The 22,233-nt window shown below is 41.6% G+C and overlaps 2 protein-coding genes across 2 annotated transcripts in view; one reads left to right on the forward strand and one right to left on the reverse strand.

Moving 5' to 3' along the window:
* On the forward strand, positions 1-5,778 carry LOC139563630 (ankyrin repeat domain-containing protein 66). Its single transcript, XM_071382469.1, has 3 exons — positions 1-179; positions 567-795; positions 4,407-5,778. The coding sequence occupies exons 1-3, from the start codon at positions 32-34 to the stop codon at positions 4,501-4,503; spliced, it is 474 nt and encodes a 157-aa protein (XP_071238570.1). The 5' UTR covers positions 1-31; the 3' UTR covers positions 4,504-5,778.
* The window catches only part of adgrf3a (adhesion G protein-coupled receptor F3a), a 25,078-nt gene continuing 6,589 nt past the window's right edge, over positions 3,745-22,233 (reverse strand). Inside the window, exons 4-16 of the mRNA XM_071382468.1 lie at positions 21,889-22,044; positions 21,556-21,662; positions 21,255-21,313; positions 21,044-21,165; positions 14,978-15,193; positions 14,293-14,547; positions 14,011-14,151; positions 11,292-11,476; positions 7,467-7,661; positions 5,988-7,310; positions 5,425-5,466; positions 5,142-5,177; positions 3,745-5,047 (exon numbers count right to left, since the gene is read on the reverse strand). Coding sequence (XP_071238569.1) covers positions 4,988-5,047; positions 5,142-5,177; positions 5,425-5,466; positions 5,988-7,310; positions 7,467-7,661; positions 11,292-11,476; positions 14,011-14,151; positions 14,293-14,547; positions 14,978-15,193; positions 21,044-21,165; positions 21,255-21,313; positions 21,556-21,662; positions 21,889-22,044 — 2,897 coding nt within the window. The 3' untranslated portion in view covers positions 3,745-4,987. The remainder of the gene's footprint in view (positions 5,048-5,141; positions 5,178-5,424; positions 5,467-5,987; positions 7,311-7,466; positions 7,662-11,291; positions 11,477-14,010; positions 14,152-14,292; positions 14,548-14,977; positions 15,194-21,043; positions 21,166-21,254; positions 21,314-21,555; positions 21,663-21,888; positions 22,045-22,233) is intronic.

Consider the following 22,233-nt stretch of genomic DNA (forward strand, 5'->3'; position numbering starts at 1 on the left):
TGTTGCTTGGCAACCTCTTTTTTTCCCAATCATGTTAGAAATGACAGAGTTGCACCAGGCAGCTGCTGCTGGAGACTTTGATCTAGTGGAGGAGATTCTGAACAAGAAGAAATGTAACCCCAATCACAGAGACATAGACTGGAACTACAAGACACCGCTTCACTGGGCAGCAGCCAAAGGTAGTTGTCTTTAGAAGGTTTGTGTCCATTAAACAAGAGGGCTGCATTCAGCAGGGTAAAATGTTGTGGAACTTTCAGCTAGAAATATATTATAGAACAAACATATAGAACAAACATGCCTCTCTGACATGTAGAATAAGGAATCACATGGGTTCTGTTTGACATGTCTATTTGCAACGTTTGCCTACTGAAGACGTTTGCCTATTCGTTTACCTATTCCCTATATAGTGCACTTCTTTTGAACAAATTTTTGCACTATTTAAGGAATGGGGTGCCATTTGGGGACACATCATTTATCAAATCCTGTTTATTATGAACTGCATTGTGACTCTCTTGTGTTTTTATTTTTTAAATACGTTATTGTCACATTTAGTCCCTGTTTCCCAGGACAGACAGAGACTGTTAGAATTCTGGTGGAGCACGGAGCCAGAGCCTGCCTGAGAACTGATAGTGGATGGACACCGGCCCACTTTGCAGCCGAGGCTGGGAGACTTGGAGTGCTGCGGATGCTCCACTCACTACACGCCCCCATAGACAAAGAGGACGTCTCTGGTGACAAACCAGTCAGAATAGCAGAAGTCTATGGACATAGTGACTGTGTTCGATTTCTTGAAAGGTATGTATTGTCAGTGGTGAAAAAAGTACCCAATTGTCATACTTGAGTAAAAGTAAAGATACCTTTTAATAGAAAATGACATAAGTAAAAGTGAAAGTCACCCAGTAAAATACTATGTGAGTAAAAGTCTAAAGTATTTGGTTTTAAATATACTTAAGTATCGAAAGTAAATGTAATTGCAAAAATATACTTAAGTATCAAAAGTACAAGTAAAAGTATAAATCATTTCAAATTGCTTATATTAAGCAAACTAGACGGCACCATTTTCTTGTTCATTAATTGACACACTATATTACACATTATTTTCTTGTTCTTTAATTTACACACTACATTACACATTATTTACTTTAGGAATGTAGTGAAGTAAAAGTTGTCAAAAATATAAATAGTAAAGTAATGTACAGATACCTCCCAAAAACTACTGAAGTAGTACTTTAAAGTAGTTTACACCACTGTGTTTTGTATATTTATAGTATAATATTTCGGTGATTTTTAAAAATATATATTTTTTATTTTACTCTGCTCTGACATGCAAACTTTACTGTTGTGGTTAATTGATTCTAGTCTACTAAACATTTGGGTAATGATTTGTGATTGATATAAGAATAACTTTCCCTCTTAACAGACTTCTTTAAGTGTAGTTTAAGTACAGTAAACTGCTCCACAGCTTCATCTCTACTATGTCTGAGGGGATATGTGTGATGTAGTACATGTGCTTATTTATTTCTGCATCATGCACAATAACATGATTTGATTCACTGCTTTATTTGAATGATGTGTGAGGGGATCAATGGCCGTGTCCGAATACCGTAGGCCTACTTGCGTTCTTAGTAGTAGGCATTTTGGGTATATACTAAAAAACGTGAATAGTAAAATGTGAAATTCAGTAGGCTTTAAATGCCAGGATGTCATACTCTTTTCGGCTTTGCATCTAGTCAGGGACGGACTTAGTGATTTGGAAGCTCCAGACAGAGGCCAGTATGAGACCCCCCTCAACTGTAAAAATGTTTGACCTTTTATTAATGTGATCCAGTCATGTTTTCATCTGACGATTCCCTTCAAAAAGTAGGGTACCTTTGCATGTTCATCCCAAAATAATTCCGGCATTTGAACTGTGTACACGACAGTTTTCCTTTAATTCCAGCGCTTGACTTGGGATGAAAGCAGTGCAGGAGCGGTCTTTTTTCCCCAAGTCGGTCCATTAGACAGAAATTCCCAAATGACATTATGCTATAGAGACACCTGATTATTCTCTGTTAAGGTTTCATACACATTTTGACGACTTCCCATGACTTTTAACCAAATTTCCATGACCAATAATTGGTGGCATCTATGTAGCCTACATGAAAGTCTGCATAAATGTGGTATTGACACTAGAAGGCTGCTGCTCTCTGTTCCCATGTAGACCTACTATCTCCTGTCATTGTGCCCTTGATCAAGGCACTTAAGCCCCCACAAAGTAAAATAATTGCACTGTTAGGCTACTTTATAAAACATGTGGTCAACCCTCCATCTGGAGAGAGACTGGGAGTGCAAGCTTTTGATCCAGCCCTGAAACACACCAGAGTCTGCCTATCAAGGTCCTGTCAATCAGCTGATGTTTAGGCTACAGTGTGGTGTGTTCGAGCGGGGCTTATCAAGGTCCTGTTGCGCAGCTGATGTTTACCTCTATTTCGGTCCTCCTGGAGGACGGTTGGCCACCCTTGACATAAAATATTGCAACATTACAACCAAATACGTCTTTATAGAATGATTCCCTCATTCAATGAATCAGGGATAAAATGGATAAGGTAGTCTACAACCGTATAAGGCTAAAATATTCACATTTCAGGGGAGATCTATGCATAGCATGGAAGCTATTTGTCAATGAGGCAATGTTTTGGAAAAATTACTTTCTCGGAATTATACTGATAATAAATGCAACATGCAACAATTTGAAAGATTTGACTGAGTTACAGTTCATAAGGAAATCAGTCAATTGAAAAACAGTCATTAGGCCCTAATCTATGGATTTCACATGACTGGGAATACAGATACAGTATGCATCTGTTGGTCACAGATACCTTAAAAAAAAAAAGGTAGGGGCGTGGATCAGAAAACCAGTCCGTATATTATGTGATCACCATTTGCCTCATGCAGTGCAACACATCTCCTTCGCATAGAGTTGATCAGGCTGTTGATTGTGGCCTATGAAATGTTGTCCCACTCCTCTTCAATGGCTGTGCGAAGTTGCTGATATTGACGAGAACTGGAACACGCTGTCGTACACGTCGATCCAGAGCATCCCAAACATGCTCAATAAGTGACATGTCTGGTGAGTATGAAAAAACTGGGACATTTTCAGCTTCCAGGAATTGTATACAGATCCTTGCAACATGGGCCTGTGCATTATCATACTGAAACATGGGGTGATTGCAGTGGATGAATGACACAATGGGCCTCGGGATCTTGTCACGGTATCTCTGCATTCAAATTGCCATAGATAAAATGCATTTGTGTTCATTGTCCGTTGTTTATGACTGCCCATACCATAACCCCACCATGGGCCACTCTGTTCACTATGTTGACATCAGCAAACTACTCACCCACACACGCTATCAGAGAGGGTGCATAAAAAAATAAGTTTAGTGTGGAATTACCTGTATGCTTTTTTTTTAAACATAGAAATGCATCATTCACATCCATTCATTTTTCGGCTCCGTACTGGGTTACTGTCAGACGAGTACCGTGACATTTGTTGGGTCATATTAGTGTGTAGCCCAAACGCTACAGACGTTTGTGAGAAGATCCATTTTCGGGATGTCTCTTGGTCTGAGAACACCACTGTCGCTCTGCTACCTTCCACCACAAATGCGGAAGGCGACATTGGCGCATCATAGACATTAAAGTGGCGGATACTGTGGATTGAGACACAGCCCATACAAAAAAAAACATCTCTAGCTTAACAGATGGATTTTAAAAATATTTATTGCAGCTGATAATCAGATGAGGTAATGATGCTTTCAATACAACACGGAAAAAAACTAGGTCAAATCATGACGTCTGATCTTCAGGTTGGAGCTCTAGAAAGAGGCCTGAGTTCCCGACTTGGAATTCCGAGTTGGATGACCATTCAAAAAGATCTTTCCCAGTCGGAGCTCGTTCTTTTTCTCTCCAGTTGTCTTTCCTTGAATGCACTGAAGTTGGTTGTCAGAGATTTCCGAGTTGTTTTGAAAGCGGTATAAGAGGACGCGCTGAACAAAAAATAACTAATGAATAAACTAATGTCAGGAAGCAATGCAATTACGCATTCTCAGTAAGGGTGAGTGTGTATAGTAGCCTATGTTAATATTTGTTGTTTACTGCATAAATGTTTACTAAACAGTATGTTCTAAATCCTATGTAGTATGATTAGTACACATGTGCAGTTTTAGTCGGTAGCCTAGTAGGCAAGACCGATTTCGGACACGGCCATCATTGTAGATTCCCAAATTGAACCCTATTCCCTTCCCAGGGCTCTGGTCAAAAGTAGTGCACTTTGTAAGGAGTAGGGTTACATTTAGGGTGCAAGCCCATGTGTGTTATGTGCAGTAGGTTACTTCCTTAATGTGATTGTCTGCATCATATTTCAGTGCAGAGCCAGAGTGCAGGGCCTACCGCCAGATGGCAGTGTTAAACGGTTTTCCCTTGGACGACACGGACAAGGAATGGGAGGAGCAGAGAAGATAGGAACTAAACAGGACTGCAAAACAAGGGATTACCACACCTCCTTAACAAAAACATTATTGGGAAAACAGCTAATATAGTTTACCCAAACCAATTTTTAAAATGTTACAACATGAAGCACTAGTGGCATTTGGCAGAAAAATACAGACATTACATATATTTCACTGGCCATACAGTATGAAAAACTATTCTGGACACTTACGATAGAAACAAGTGTAGGTTACACATTATGCAATTCATTTTCCAAATGATTAATTCCTATTATGTAATTTTCCATTCTACATAACATCTAATATATAGGCTATATTACAACAGAAAAATAAGGCTACAATTATAATAAATGATACATGTATGACACTGCACATACTTTCTCAGTGTCAGAATTTCAGTTGATTAGTATTGGGTTTAATTTGGATATAAACTAAGCCTAGATGAATAAACAGTATAGGTATAAAACGTATCTAAAAAAAGAAACTGGATTAGAATATCATTTCGTCTTCATCGTGGATGCCAGTTTGGAACTTTGACTCACTGCTGATTGTACCTGCTGGTGAAGAGTGAAATAGATAAATAATCAATTAGCTATGACATTACATCCAGTTGGTTTAGACCAATAAATAAATTGTGATTTGTGAACTCACTTTTAGGTTGAAATATTTCAGTAGTGCAACACGAATCTGTTAGGAAGGAATAAAAAAAATGATTGTAATGGGTTTTTGTTTTGCTACATATTTGTCTCATTCATCAGGTATTGTTGCCTGGTTACCCATCAACATCACTCCAGCCAAACGTGTGGCTTGAAGCAATAAGTGATATATTTACAGGCCAGCAGCCATGCTGACAGCGTTTCCCAACCCACAACCCAATAAATTATTTGATATTGAGATAAAAACGGCTGTATTGGACCTTTTTTCAGTAGCTTACCGGTTTTTCTCCAAAATATGCAGTGAGTAGAATGAAGAGACCCTGTAAGAGCATAAAAACAACATTAAAACCTTGTGACCAGAAGAAGGAAAAGATGTCACGTCTACTCCTGCTCCTCCCCTCCTGCATTAGAAGTTGCCGGTTTACAAACCGTTGGTCTTGGCAACCATTCATTACTCACACCTGCGCCTCATCAGGCACACCTCGATCTTATCACTTCCCTGATTACACCCCCTATATATAGCACTCTGTTGGTATTTCCCATCAGGCATTATTGTCTCTGTTTCCATGTTCAGATGTATTCCTTGTTTTTGTATCTGTACGTTTATATTAAACTCTACACCTGCTTCCTAACACCCTGCGTCTACATTACAAAAGACAATTACAGGGTTTGATCAAAAGACAATTACAGGGTTTGATCAAAAGACAATTACAGGGTTTGATCAAAAGACAATTACAGGGTTTGATCAAAAGACAACTGTATATTAGGCAGTGTTGCATTCAATTCCCTTCTAACACAGTTGACTGAATTGAAATGGAATTGACCCTAATCTCAGTCGTACCTGGAATGCGTTCAGCAGAGTGAAGGCGTAGTTCACCAGGTAGGCTATAGGTCCTGTGGTGATGTCAAATATCATAACAAAAAATCCAAAAATCCATGTCCCTCCAAAGATTGGGGTTAGGAGGATAACCGCTTTTAGGATACCTTTGGCCACTTCTTTTTCATCCTTAGTGTTGACTTCAAGACTTGGTCTCAGGAGCCTTATGATAACTACTAGCATGCAGAACACATTGACTACTACAATAGTGCCAATAGGCAGAACGAACGCAAAGATCGAGCCCGTTAAAAAACCTCCATAAACGAGCCAACAATCCTCACTGGAATAGTAGTAGTCCTTCTGGCCACTGTTGTAGGTGATAAATGTAATGAAAACAATTAACAGTGGACAGCAATAGCCAACAGAAAAGCACAGTCCCAAGCAAAACTTCTTGCTCATCTGATGGAACATAAATATCATCTGATGGAGAACCATGACACTCAGGCACAACATCCAGAAGAACATGGACAGGTAGCATAAATGCTTAACTACCACGAAGATCTGACACCAATTCTCTGGGATGTTTTTGGGGAAAGCTGAGGCGAGAAAGCTACAGTCGGCTATCAGTAAACACAGGCAGATGTTAATGTGGGCTGTGTGGCGACAATACGACACGCTGGACTTGACAACGGATTTCCACACAATACATTCTATCACTAGACAGAAGAGAAGTGAGACAATTGAGACGCCCAAGCCCACATAGGTTATCTCCTTCATATAGGGAAGATTATCTGGTTTCTTTGACATGAGGGTGGTGAACGAGGATAAGTGGGTGCATTCGCAATGGTTTTCGTTATCAGGACCACTCCATTTACAACCTTCATCAGACCATTGGCTTTTTGTAAAATCCCAATATACACACTGTATCTTGTGGTGGCGGGGCCTTTTACAGATCAACTGGAAGTCTATTGAGATATCTGCAGATCCTTGACCAATGCTAGTGGACACCACAATGCTGTTTGGATCAGCGTCTGTTTGTTGCGGCTTTGGTAGATATTTATTGAGAGATTTAAAACCTATAGTTTTAACCATAATGGAGCTAGTCCTCATGATTACGGTGACATTGAAAACTTTGTTCACACAATGTTTCTCCGGCTGAGGTTCACAGCCATTCAACTCTATGTTTGTGTGTTGGTATGTGTTATTCTCGACATCTGACTGTTCAACCAGGCCCTCAACAGAAATCAGATATCTTTCAGCCATGGATATGTTGGCACGGTCAGGTTTAGAAATCCATGAATTTTCAAGACTGCTATCCAAAAGATTGCTGGATGATATTAGAGCATCCTGAAAAAGGGGGGGGGGGGAAATCATATTTTAGTGGATAATTATTATAATATCTTTTTACATTTCTGTTTACTTAATCTTTTGTTATTATAAATCGTACATAGTGAAGAACAGATAAATAACATTCTGGTAAAGATGATTATGGATTATACTTACTTGTAGTTGAGCCTTATTCAGTGTGTAATTTGTTAGAGATGCGTTGATTGCGTTGTTCATGGTGAAGAGTATGGACACAGAAGCATTCACATTAGCATACGTGTTGATGGTTTCTGATTTATCGGTGGAAGACTTCAGACGTGAAAATATGTTCGCAGAATTTTTTTCAACTGTCCCAAGTCCTATTCCAAGGTTCTGTAATGACAGAAGGAAAATGCATACAAAAACTACAGTTTAGAGCAGTTTAGAATAAACTATAATAACAAAAAGTAATTTAAATGACAACACGGCCACCCCGCCACTTGTTTTGGGAAACAGCTGAGGGATGGGGCTGGAAAAATGTAACCACTCTGAATAAGATCAAAATTATAGTTTTAACCATGTTTTGAAGCTAGTGTTTGTTTACAAATACATTGTTTACGAACAAAGTATTTGGGGAAATGTTTGATTTCCCCTAATTTTAACATTCGGTCATAAAGAGCACATGTTCAACTTCAGGAAAAAAAGGTTTTCCCCATCTCAAGACGTAATAAAGAGACTATGTAGGTGCATAATAGGTGCCAAGTAAAGTAAGAGTTGACCATAACAGGGTTGACGATTTCATTTTAAATCAGCCATAAATCAATCCACTTCTGACAACAGGGAATGGCGATTTAATTATTCACAAAAAAACTTTTCTAGCCTTTCTTATCTATAAATAAATAAATGATAATCTTCAGAAATCACTTTGTCAAAGCAACAAAATAACTTTACAGTGATGGTGAAAATGTGGAGACATTTTGGGGTGAAGTGGGTTAACACTAGAAGCTCCGATACCAGTCATTTTGACTGCATATTCATTCATTTAAAATGGAAATATCTTTTAATGTCCCCCTCTGCCCTTGACTTGTCATAAATAAGTATATTTAACACTTATGATTATTATAATTTCACAAACATAATTCCTGTTATAAGCAGTTTTAAGTTACTTTTTCAAATATTAAAGTAGTATAGTATCACAGAACATATTGTGAGGTTTCACTTACCTTTGCCAAATAACTATTAAAATGTAAGAGATTAGCTTTATTTGAAAATATCACTTTTACCAAGAATAACCGCTGTTCCTTTGTGCTCTACACATGAGCACACTGCAGCAGATCGCTTACAGTAACATAAACTAATGAAATGCTATTGTTTTTTAAATACTTTTTTTCTTCTTCGTATTCTGTTACCCAAGACCTTCATAAACACAAGTGAAGGATAATTTTTCTGATAGCATTTATGAAATGTATTTATTAGACTGTTAGAACGTTGCAGTCAAAATGGCTGCTCATTGGCGTATTAAGGAGGTAGTGAGGCCCAGCTGTTTAAGTGTTAAAATCTTCCTAGAAGGCACAGAGGTTGTGCGGAGGAATGCTTTAGCAAGTTTTATGCATATTAAAAATCATAATTTATAGAATTATTCATATGGTTTATATTAAAGGGATTTTAAAATTCAATATTGGTTGTGGTATCCCAGGAGGTCTACCCCGGGGGATGGTAATAGAGGGGAGGTACGTGAGGCGACGTTGGCTCTCTCTGCTGGGCATACGGGAGCTGGGCACCCCGACACGGGCAGCTAAGTGGAGGTAATTAGAGGAAAGTTCCAACCAGCCGTGGAGGCTAAATAAAAGGAGCACGATTGCACACCGCGGGAGAGAAGGGAGAGAGACGGACACCAGTTAAGAGAGAGAAGAAAGACAGAGCAAAACCTAAGTTATTTATTTTCTGTCTTAGTAGTTTTTTCGGACTAAAACCTCCCTGTCTCTGTGTCAATCTCTGCACGCTCAACCCAACACCCCTCGGTTTACCACATATGGTGGAGAATGCGGGTAACTCAATAGATTTGGGTGCCGTGGGGTCGAGTGTGCGGAGATTACCATGGAGGAGCTGGTGACTCAGTTCATCCTCAGCCAGCAGAAGCAACAAGCTCTCCAGGAGCAAGCGCTGGAGGAGCAGCTCCAACAAAACCGCAGACTGGTAGCGGAGGTAGCCCAGTTGAAGGTTGGGAGGGCTCAGGAGTCTGGCCCGAATCAGTTCCTGGTTCAGTTAAGGGAGGAAGATGACGTGGAGTCGTATCTGTGCACCTTCGAGAGGACGGCACAGAGGGAAGGATGGCCCAAGCCCCAATGGGCCAGTGTGTTGGCACCCTACCTCTCTGGGAAGGCCCAGAAGGCCTACTTTGAGTTGAACACTGACCAGGCCGCGAATTATGAGGGACTCAAACGGGAGATACTAAACCGTTATGGGTTCAATCTCGCACGCCGTGCACAACTGGTCCACGACTGGGCCTTTGACCCCACCCTGTCCCCCCGTGCGCAGATGAGAGACCTGGTGCAGCTGACCATGGGCTGGCTACTGACTGAAGTACCGTCCGGGCCCTATGACATCGTTGAGCGGGTAGATGACGTCAACTATAAGGTCCGCCAACCGAGGTGGAGAAAACGCCTCCAGCTTTACCATGTTAATTTACTGAAGAAATGGCACGCACGCGAGGCGCTGTGCGTAACGTGGACCCGGCCACGGCAGGGCCCGCCCTCGGTCGAAGTGGCAATGGGGGAAGATCTCAGCCCGACCCAACGACAGGAGCTCAGAGAGTTGGTCCAGCGGAATACGGCCGTGTTCTCCGAGGTGCCGGGGCACACAGACCTCGTGGAACATCAGATCCACACCCTTCCGGGAGAAAAAGTGCGTAAACGGCCATACCGGATACCAGAAGCCCAGAGGGTGGCTGTCCAGCGGGAAGTGATGGCAATGTTAGAAATGGGGGTACTGGAGGAGTCACACAGTGAGTGGTCTAGCCCCATAGTGCTGGTTCCAAAACTGAACGGAACCATCCGCTTCTGTAATAACTTCAGGGGCCTGAACGAGGTCAGTAAGTTTGATGCCTACCCCATGCCCCGGGTGGACGAACTGATCGACCGTTTGGGGACGGCGAGATACGCCAGCACCTTGGATCTGACGAAGGGGTATTGGCAGGTGCCACTGGCAGCGGCCTCCCGGGAGAAGACTGCCTTCTCCACCCCGGGGGGGCTATACCACTACCGAGTTCTGCCTTTCTGGCTCCACAGGGCACCAGCGACATTTCAGCGACTCATGGACCGAGTCCTGAGGCCGCACAGTGAGTACGCAGCGGCTTATCTGGAAGACATAATTGTGCACAGTGACAATTGGGAGTCACATCTGTGTAAGTTACAGGCCGTGGTTAATGCGCTAAGGGATGCAGGTCTGACCGCGAACCCCCACAAGTGCAAGCTGAGCTACGCCCAGGAGGTCTACCCCTGGGGATGGTAATAGAGGGGAGGTACGTGAGGCAACGTTGGCTTAGCTGGGCACCCCGACACGGACAGCTAAGTGGAGGTAATTAGAGGAAAGTGCCAACCAGCCGTGGAGGCTAAATAAAAGGAGCACGATGGCACACCGCGGGAGAGAAGGGAGAGAGACGGACACCAGTTAAGAGAGAGAAGAAAGACCGAGCAAAACCTAAATTATTTCTTTGATATATTTATTTTCTGTCTTATTAAAGTAGTTTTTTCGGTCTAAAACCTCTCTGTCTCTGTGTCAATCTCTGCACGCTCAACCCAACACCCCTCAGTTTACCACATGATGCACAACTTCTACTTAAAATATAAAAAGCCACTTTTCGTGGAACGACCCATGATATATTATTATTTTAAATGTCCCTTCAAAAATGATTATTTTTAATACTTGTGAATCAATTAGGATGATTAGTTTTAATACCTGTGAATCAATTAGGATGATTAGTTTTAATACCTGTGACTCAATTAGGATGATTAGTTTTAATACCTGTGAATCAATTAGGATGTCATGTAGATCTACATTCACACAGTTAGATATTTCCTCCTTCCAAACTCCATTACTGGAACACCGTCTCTGGGTTTTTCCAACACCATCTTTACATTTCAGCACCGCCGTAAAGTCAGCCTTTGCGTTTGACCAGACACCTTCAGCAGGACAAAATTTTGAATCGCCTGTGGAAATAAACAAAATATTTGACAATAAGTAAGAAATAGATATTCAAGACACATTTTCACCATTTAGATGAACAAGAAATAGGGTGGCTTTTAAAAAATATATCTTTTAACCCTTATTTTACCAGGTAAGTTGACTGAGAACACATTCTCATTTACCACAACAACCTGGGAAATCGTTACAGGGGAGAGGGGGATGAATGAGCCAATTGTAAACTGGGGATGATTAGGTGACCATGATGGTATGAGGGCCAGATTGGGAATTTAACCAGGACACCGGGGTTAACACCCCTACTCGTACGATAAGTGTCATGGGATCTTTAGTGACCACAGAGAGTCAGTTCACCCGTTTTAACGTCCCATCCGAAAGACGGCACCCTACACAGGGCAATGTCCCCAATCACTGCCCTGGGGCATTGGGGTATTTTTATTAGACCAGAGGAAAGGTTGCCTCCTACTGACCACCCAACACCACTTCCAGCAGCATCTGGTCTCCCATCCAGGGACCAACCCTGCTTAGTTTCAGAAGTTCAAGACAATGGTTGAGTTCCAGGTCGACTACATTGAAGCTGCCTGCCAGATCTCACAATACCTGGATAGGATGATAACCATATCACATGATATAGTAATCTGATACCTGGATAGGATGATAGCCACATCACATGATATAGCAATCTGATACCTGGATAGGATGATAACCACATCATATGATATAGTAATCTGATACCTGGATAGGATGATAACCACATCATATGATATAGTAATCTGATACCTGGATAGGATGATAACCACATCATATGATATAGTAATCTGATACCTGGATAGGATGATAACCACATCATATGATATAGTAATCTGATACCTGGATAGGATGATAACCACATCATATGATATAGTAATCTGATACCTGGATAGGATGATAACCACATCATATGATATAGTAATCTGATACCTGGATAGGATGATAACCACATCATATGATATAGTAATCTGATACCTGGATAGGATGATAACCACATCATATGATATAGTAATCTGATACCTGGATAGGATGATAACCACATCATATGATATAGTAATCTGATACCTGGATAGGATGATAACCACATCATATGATATAGTAATCTGATACCTGGATAGGATGATAACCACATCATATGATATAGTAATCTGATACCTGGATAGGATGATAACCAAATCATATGATATAGTAATCTGATACCTGGATAGGATGATAACCACATCATATGATATAGCAATCTGATACCTGGATAGGATGATAACCACATCATATGATATAGTAATCTGATACCTGGATAGGATGATAACCACATCATATGATATAGTAATCTGATACCTGGATAGGATGATAACCACATCATATGATATAGTAATCTGATACCTGGATAGGATGATAACCACATCATATGATATAGCAATCTGATACCTGGATAGGATGATAACCACATCATATGATATAGCAATCTGATGCCAAAACTGAAGTTGATGACGTGTCACACAACCCATGGTTGATGCAATGCAACGTCTGTAATGAAGTCGTCCTGGAACTCACCCAAGAATAAAAAAATTATACTATACTGAACAAAAATATAAAGTTAACATGTAAAGTGTTGGACCCATGTTTCATGAGCTGAAATAAAATATCCCCAAATGTTTCCATATGCACAAAAAACGTTTTCTCTCAAATTGTGTGTACAAATTTCTTTACATCCCTGTTAATTAACATTTCTCCTTGCCAAGATAATCCATCCACCTGACAGTTGTGGCATATCAAGAAGATGATTAAACAGCATGAACATTACACAGGTGCACCTTGTGCTGGGAACAACAAAAGGCCACTCAAAAATGTGCAGTTTTGCCACATATGTCTCAAGTTTTAAGGGAGCATTCAATTGGCATGCTGACTGCAGTAATGTCCATGAGAGCTGTTGCAAGAGAATTTAAAGTTAATTGCTCTACCATAAGCCGCCTCCAACGTCGTTTTAGAGAATTTGGCAGTGCGTCCAACCTGCCTCACAACCGCAGACCACGTGTAAGCACGCCAGCCCAGGACCTCCACATCCAGCTTCTTTACCTGTGGGATTGTCTGAGACCAGCCACCCAGACCGCTGATGAAACTGAGGAATATTTCTGTCTGTAATAAAACCCTTTGTGTGGAAAAACTCATTCTGATTGGCTGGGCCAGCTCCCAAGTGGGTGGCCCTGTTCCATCACAGGCCACCCACTGCCCAGTAATGCGAAATCCATAGATAGGGCCTAATACTTTTATTTCAATTAACTGATTTCCTTATATGAACTGTAACTCAATAAAATGTTTGAAATTGTTCCATGTTGCATTTTAATATTTTTGTTCAGTATATTTATCTTAGATTTCACTGAAATTATGCTTGCGTTTGTTACCCATTCCAAGAAGATTGGGGTATGCCGCTGAATGTTATTGTACCATTTTAGAGCATAATTGTTCATATGGCAGAATACACTGTTCATGCTGGATAATGGTACTGAAAACCTACTGTAGATAACAGGGATATTGACAGTAGCATTTTTCTCTTGGGACAGGATGTTCATAAATGTACATGTTACATCTGGCTCTTGTAAACTGTTGCAGCTGACAGTCGTATCAATCCTGTAAATTATGGCATTACCGGTAACATCTGTGGAGGGATAAATTACAAGATATAACTGTCAAATGTGTTCAACTGTACTCCTAATTGCATGTTAATAGCAACCGTTATAACATACAGTCTTAAACATAGCGTATTAACATGTGAGGACCATGAAGGGCAGAAAATTACCTTTTTGTTCATTTAATGGAGTTTCAGTGTTGGTGTAATTCCATGTCACGGTGTAGTTTTCAGTGTTATTCTTAATTTCACATTGAACTCTGACAAAGACTCTAACATTTGGATTATTTTTATTGTAACAGTCTGGAAATTGAGGCGTGCTACTAATGTCAATGTGTGGCAGGAGTGCTATGTCTAATGTTGCACTGGCTTTGTGTTTTATGGTCACATTGGATGATTTGGGATTGAAGACACACGTGTACAGCCCTGCAGTTAAATGAAAATGAAAAGAGAAACATGTTTTACTGTTATATCTTACAATGAGTTAGTCTGCGTGACTCAAGACCACGTTAGCTCACTGACTTATAAAGCCTAGGCATTAGTTATGGGAGCTAGCACAAGTCCTCAGCCGACTCACTCATCATAAGAGTGCAATTCACCCGATGAACTCCACTTCACAAACCGTAGGCCTATATCTGCACAGACCTTTCAGCACAAAAACTATGAAAATGTAATGAATATGAGCAAATAACAAATGTGTCCCAAATAACAACCTTTACCTTTGTACAGTGCACTACTTATGACCAGATCCTATAGGTAATAACATGCCATTTGGAACACACCCACTGTCTAATTGGCCCTGTGACCTGTCCTATCATCTTCTACTACACCATACACAATAACAGATAACACATACCTTCCCAGATCTCCGTTGCCTGTCTGAGGAGAATTGTAGTCTCCCTACTAGTGGATATCACTGTAGCATCAGTACCTGTTGTTACGTCAAATGTTTTACTATCACTCCTTTCCAAAACCCATTCAATTGGTTTCATGTCCTCCTTGGTTTGACAGAGAATTGTCTGGTTAGAATCATATTTTACCGGGCCTTCTGGTACTGTGATCTCAACAACACCTGTCAGAGAAAAGTACACAGAACATTTAGTAGCTTCTCACCTCTCCACCATCCTAGCGGATATGTGGTGAGCTGTGCATCACCACAGGGTGCTACTACAGATTGGTGGTGGACGAGGTGAGTTTCCCCCCTTTTCTGTGTAACGCTCTTTGAGCTCTGGAAAAAGAGCTTTAGAAATGGTTTCAAGTTTTATCAGTCGTATGTTCAAGATACACATTGTATACACCGTTAAATGAAATGCTTTCTTGCAGGTTCCTTCTGGACAATGCAACAACAATAAGAAATAACAAAATATAATACGAAGACAAAGAAAAAGGATCAGTAGAATAGAATAAACAATTTAGCATAAAAATAATACAGGAGCAGTATGCCTTTGTTAAACTTGGCCCTGTGTAGCCCTCCCTGTGTCCCTACTAGCTTGGCCTGCTTAGCTTCCACTGTGAGGCCGCTAATGCATCCCCCTCTCCACCCTCCATTTCTCAATAAATCACTTTGAGATGATAAACCAGAAGAAGAAAATAAAATAAGAAAATAAACCACGACTTTGATAAATGTTAACTTTTTAGAAATAGCATTTCCAAAACAAAACCTCAAAAAAATTAAACAACTATTATTGTCAGAGGTTGCGCTCAACCCCATCTGCCTCGAGCCGCCCAGGCTGGCATGGAACAGAGCGCACCCACAAACTACAAGGTCAGTAGGCCCCACAGCCTATGCTGTCTCCAGCAGATCTTTAGACCCTTCCGACTTGAAAAAAAAGGTACAAAAAATAAACATATAGCCTTCACTAAATAAACAAAAACAGGTTATGTGTTTCAGGTAATAGCCCGTACATCCCTTCATTACAACTCTAAGTAAATTCTCTGTCTCTGTCAAATAAAATAATCAAGATGCAGAAAGAACAAGACAGAAGGAACAAAATATATAGGCCTACGGAAAGTATTCAGACCCCTTGATTTTTTTCACATGTTGTTACGTTACAGCCTTATTCTAAAATGTATTAAATAAAAACATTTCCTCAGCAATCTACACACAAGACCCTATAATGACAAAGTTTAAACAGGTTTTTTGAAAGACAAAAAAAAAAGTATAATTTAAAAAAAATAGAAATATCTTATTTACATAAGTATTCAGACCCTTTGCTATGAGACTCCAAATTGAGCTCAGGTGAATCCTGTTTCCATTGATCATCCTTGAGATGTTTCTACAACTTAATTGGAGTCCACCTGTGGTATATTCAATTGATTGGACATGATTTGGAAAGGCACACACCTGTCTATATAACGTCCCACAGTTGACAGTGCATGTCAGAGCAAAAACCAAGCCATGAGGCAAAAGGAATTGTCTGTAGAGCTCAGAGACAGGATTGTGTAGAGGCACAGATCTGGGGAAGGGTACCAAAAATATTCTGCAGCATTGAAGGTCCCCAAAAACACAGTGGCCTCCATCATTCTTAAATGGAAGAAGTTTGGAACCACCAAGACTCTTCCTAGAGCTGGCCACCCGGCCAAACTGAGCAATCGGGGGAGAAGGGCCTTGATCTGGGAGGTGACCAAGAACCCGATGGTCACTCTGACAGAGCTCTAGAGTTCCTCTGTGGAGATGGGAGAACCTTCCAGACGGACAACCATCTCTGCAGCACGCCACCAATCAGGCCTTTATGGTAGAGTGGCGAGACGGAAGCCACTCCTCAGTAAAAGAAACATGACAGCCCGCTTGGAGTTTGCCAAAAGGCACCTAAAGACTCTCAGACCATGAGAAACAAGATTGTCTGGTCTGATGAAACCAAGATTGAACTTTGCCCTGAATGCCAAGCGTCACATCTGTAGGAAACCAGGCATCGCTCAGCACCTGGCCAATACCATCCCTACAGTGAAGCATGGTGGTGGCAGCATCATGCTGTGGGGATGTTGTTCAGCGGCAGGGACTGGCAGAATAGTCAGGATCGAGGGAAAGATTATTATTATATATATTTTTACCTTTATTTAACTAGGCAAGTCAGTTAAGAACAAATGATTATTTACAATGACGGCCTACCCCGGCCAAACCCTCCCTTAACCCAGACGACGCTGGGCCAATTGTGCGCCACCCTATGGGACTCCCGATCACAGCCAGTTGTAGTACAGCCTGGTATCGAACCAGGGTCTGTAGTGACACCTCTAGCACTGCAATGCAGTGCCTTAGACTGCTGGAGCCCAAGACAAACGGAGTAAATTACAGAGAGATCCTTGATGAAAACCTGCTCCAGAGCTTTCAGGGCCTCAGACTGGGGCGAAGGTTCACCTTCCAACAGAACAACGACCCTAAGCACACAGCCAAGACAACGCAGGAGTGGCTTCGGGAAAAGTCTCTGAATGTCCTTGAGTGGCCCACCCAGGGCCCAGACATGAACACGATCTAACATCTCCGGAGAGACCTGAAAATAGCTGTTCAGCGACACTCCCCATCCAACCTGACAGAGCTTGAAAGGATCTGCAGAGAAGAATGGGAGAAACTCCCCAAATACATATCAAATAAAACTTTATTTGTCACATGCGCCGAATACAACAAGTGTAGACCTTACCGTGAAATGCTTACTTACAAGCCCTTAACCAACAGTGCAGTTCAAGAAGAGTTAAGAAAAAATTGACCAAATAAACTAAAGTAAAAAATAAAACAATTATAAAAAGTAACACAGTAACATAACAATAACAAGGCTGTATACAGGGGGTACCGGTACCGAGTCAGTGTGCGGGGGGGCATTTGATGAATTGTTCAGCAGTCTTATGGCTTGGGGGTAGAAGCTGTTAAGGAGCCTTTTGGTCCTAGACTTGGCGCTCCGGTACTGCTTGCCGTGCGGTAGCAAGCAAGCAGTAGCAAGCGGTAGCAGGCAAGCAGTCTATGACTTGGGTGACTAGAGTCTCTGACAATTGTATGGCCTTTCCTCTGACCTTTCCTCTTTCCTCTATTATATAGATCTTGGATGGCAGGAAGCTTGGCTCCAGTGATGTACTGGGCCATACGCACTACCCTCTGTAGCGCCTTACGGTCAGATGCCGAGCAGTTGCCATACCAGGCGGTGATGCAACCGGTCAGGATGCTCTCAATTGTGCAGCTGTAGAACTTTTTGAGGATCTGGGGACCCATGCCAAATCTTTTCAGTCTCGAGAGGGGGGTTTTGTCGTGCCCTCTTCAAGACTGTCTTGTTGTGTTTGGACAATGATAGTTCGTTAGTGATGTGGACATCAACAAACTTGAAACTCTCGACCCGCTCGACTACAGCCCTGTTGATGTTAATGGGGGCCTGTTTGACCCGCCTTTTCCTGTAGTCCACGATCAGCTCCTTTGTCTTGCTCACATTGAGGGAGAGGTTGTTGTCCTGGCACCACACTGCCAGGTCTCTGACCTCCCTATAGGCTGTCTCATCGTTGTCGGTGATCAGGCCTACCACTGTTGTGTCGTCAGCAAACTTAATAATAGTGCTGGAGTCGTGTTTGGCCATGCAGTCGTGGGTGAACAGGGAGTACAGGAGGGGACTAAGTATACACCCCTGAGAGGCCCCAGTGTTGAGGATCAGCGTGGCAGACGTGTTGTTGCCTACCCTTACCACCTGGGGGCGGCCTGTCAGGAAGTACAGGATCCAATTGCAGAGGGAGGTGTTTAGTCCCAGGGTCCTTAGCTTAGTGATGAGCTTTGTGGGCACTATGGACTGGCCACCCCTCATAGCCTGGTTCCTCTCTAGGTTTCTTCCTAGGTCTTGGCCTTTCTAGGGAGTTTTTCCTAGTCACTGTGCTTCTACACCTGCATTGCTTGCTGTTTGGGGTTTTAGGCTGGGTTTCTGTACAGCACTTTGAGATATCAGCTGATGTACGAAGGGCTATATAAATACATTTGATTTGATTTGATTTGATATGGTGTTGAACGCTGATCTGTAGTCAATGAACAGCATTCTCACATAGGTGTTATTTTTGTCCATGTGGGAAAGGGCAGTGTGGAGTGAGATTGAGATTGAGATTGCATCATCTGTGGATCTGTTGGGGCGGTATGCGAATTGGAGTGCGTCTAGGGTATCTGGGAGGATGCTGTTGATGTGAACCATGACCAGCCTTTCAAAGCACTTCATGGCTACCGACGTGAGTGCTACGGGGTGATAATCATTTAGGCAGGTTACCTTCGCTTCCTTTGGCACAGGGACTATGGTGGTGTGCTTGAAACATGTAAGTATTACAGACAGTCAGGGAGAGATTGAAGATGTCAGTGAATACACTTGCTAGTTGGTCCGCGCATGCTTTGAGTACACGTCCTGGTAATCCATCTGACCCTGCGGCTTTGTGAATGTTGACCTGTTTAAAGGTCTTGCTCACATCGGCTACCAAGAGCGGTATCACACAGTCATCCAGAACAGCTGGTGCTCTAGTGCATGCTTCAGTGTTGCTTGCCTCGAAGCGAGCATAAAAGGCATTTAGCTCGTCTGGGCAGCTTGCTTCTGGATTTCCCTTTGTAGTCAGTAATAGTTTTCAAACCCTGCCACATCCGACGAGCATCAGAGCCGGTGTAGTAGGATTCAATCTTCATCCTATTTTGACACTTTGCTTGTTGAAAGCGGCAGCTCTAGCCTTTAGCTCGATGCGGATATTGCCTGTAATCCATGGCTTCTGGTTGGGATATGTATGTACGGTCTCTGTGGGGACAATGTTGTCGATGCACTTATTGATGAAGCCGTTGACTGAGGTGGTATACTCCTCAATGCCATTGGATGAATCGCGGAACATATTCCAGTCTGTGCAAGCAAAGCAGTCCTGTTGCATAGCATCCACGTCATCTGACCACTTCCGTATTGAGCGAGTCACTGGTACTTCCTGCTTTAGTTTTTGCTTGTAAGCAGGAATCAGGAGGATAGCATTATGGTCAGAATTTCCAAATGGAGGGCGGGAGGATGGCTTTGTATGCATCTCTGTGTGTGGGGTAAAGGTGGCCTAGTTATTTTTTCCTCTGGTTGCTCATGTGGCATGCTGGTAAAAATTTTGTAAAACTGATTTAAGTTAGCCTGCATTAAAGTCCCCGGTCACTAGGAGCACCGCTTCTGGTTGAGCATTTTCTTGTTTGCTTATGGCCTTATAGAGTTGGCTGAGTGCAATCTTAGTGCCAGCATCGGTCTGTGGTGGTAAATAGACGGCTACGAATAATATAGATGAGAACTCTCTTAGTAGATAGTGTGGTCTACATCTTATTATAAGGTACTCTACCTCAGTCAATCAATACCTCAAGACTTCTTTAATATTAGACATTGTGTGCGAAGCTTGTAGCGTCATACCCAAGAAGACTTGAGGCTGTAATCGCAGCCAAAGGTGCTTCAACAAAGTACTGAGTAATGTGATATCAGTTTTTTTTTTTATATATACATTTGCAACAATTTCTAAAAACCTGTTTTTGCTTTGTCATTAGGGTGTATTGTGTGTAGATTGATGAGGGGGGAAAGCAATTTAATCAATTTTAGAATGAGGCTGTAACGTAACAAAATTTTGAAAAAGTGAAGAGGTCTGAATACTTTCATAATGCCCTGTATCAAGCATCCCAGAGTAGGAATGCTGATGTAGGATCAGGTCCCCTTGTCCATATAATATGATTCATTCACTGTGTTCATACAGTCAGACCAATTCTAATATTTTGTCACTAATTGGTTCATTTGATCAATCAGATTAGCTCTTTTGCCACTAATTGGGCAATTTGAGAAACAAGGTCAGAATTGGCTGCCTGTGTAAATAAATACAGCCATTGTGGCCATACTGATCCTAAATCAGCACTCATACTGTGAGATGCTTGATACATACGGCCCCCGATGTAGCTAGCCCCTGATTTAGATAGACATACCTGCTGTCTCAAGCGTGAACGTAGAATTCAGTGTTTTTTCCAATTCTGCTGTTTTGCTTGCAAGGTCATCAGGTGACATGTTGTTGAGGTTCATTTCAAAAGCAATGATGACACTACCACGACTTAAAGCAAAAACAAGGGACAAGATCAGGTCTACTGTATGTCGATCCCCCCCAAAAATGTAACATAATTTGTAAACAAGCTGAATTACCTGAACCCTGTGATGTGTATGTCGTCAAATGATTTCAATGTACTGTACACCCTTTTCAGCTAAAAGGGGAAAAAATGGTTTGCATATAAAAAACTAATTAAGAATGATCATGCACATAGATCTGTGAAGAGTATATTGTCAACATAGTTTAATATGGTATTTGCAAAATATATCTAAATAATATATCTCCCTCTAAAATAAAGTTCCTGTTTTCATTTTGTGTGTGTCATTAGAACATTGTAGTAACCCATTCCCATATTATAAACAATTTTTATATTTACATTGTAAATTTGACACATACCTGAGGCAATAATTCGTCATGCAAGTCTTTATATTCCTTAGAATTTGGATTGCTGTAACTTTCAAAATATACCTTTCCAGCTATGTTAAGTTTTCCAATGACAGTAACTGTGAATAAAAGAGATCATTATTTGCAATGTGTACTGGGCCTTTTGCATACTGTCTTTGAACTGGCTTGTGGAAAATGCAAACTGTTGACAGACTGGTATGTTTGATTATGTACACATTTTTGGATTCACTCTCTCTCTCACACACACGCACGCACGCACACCCACCCACCCACCCACACCCACACACACACACACACCCCCCCACACACACACACACAGAATACCTCTTGTTTCAGGGAGACACATTGGTTTTGTTTTTATGGTTTCAAATGTGCAGTTTTGTTGTTTACAACAGTTAGGTGAAGACTGACACACTGCAACACTCCAGATATGCCCTGGTCTGCATGTGCACTGAGTGTTGTTTCGAAGAGGGGCACAATCTGTTGAAATAATTTCAATACATAATTTTAGCCATATTTACCCCAAAATAAATCCAATAGAAATCAAATGAAAATGAAGGGAACACAATGTGGAGGCACATATATAGAGTTTGCTTTATATAGGCCTATACTGAATAGACACTTAGTTAGACTTGTGTGTGTTTTTACAGTAGGTTTACTAATGCAATG

The sequence above is a fragment of the Salvelinus alpinus genome, chromosome 34 (assembly GCF_045679555.1).
Source record: "Salvelinus alpinus chromosome 34, SLU_Salpinus.1, whole genome shotgun sequence".
NCBI lineage: Eukaryota > Metazoa > Chordata > Actinopteri > Salmoniformes > Salmonidae > Salvelinus > Salvelinus alpinus.

What these genes read in the sequence shown, in the direction of transcription:
- LOC139563630 (XM_071382469.1), top strand. Translation starts at nt 32, where the DNA reads ATGTTAGAAATGACAGAGTTGCACCAGGCAGCTGCTGCTGGAGACTTT. An exon ending in TCACTGGGCAGCAGCCAAAG is followed by an intron (nt 180 to 566) that starts GTAGTTGTCTTT and finishes CCTGTTTCCCAG; the next exon opens with GACAGACAGAGACTGTTAGA. An exon ending in TGTGTTCGATTTCTTGAAAG is followed by an intron (nt 796 to 4,406) that starts GTATGTATTGTC and finishes ATCATATTTCAG; the next exon opens with TGCAGAGCCAGAGTGCAGGG.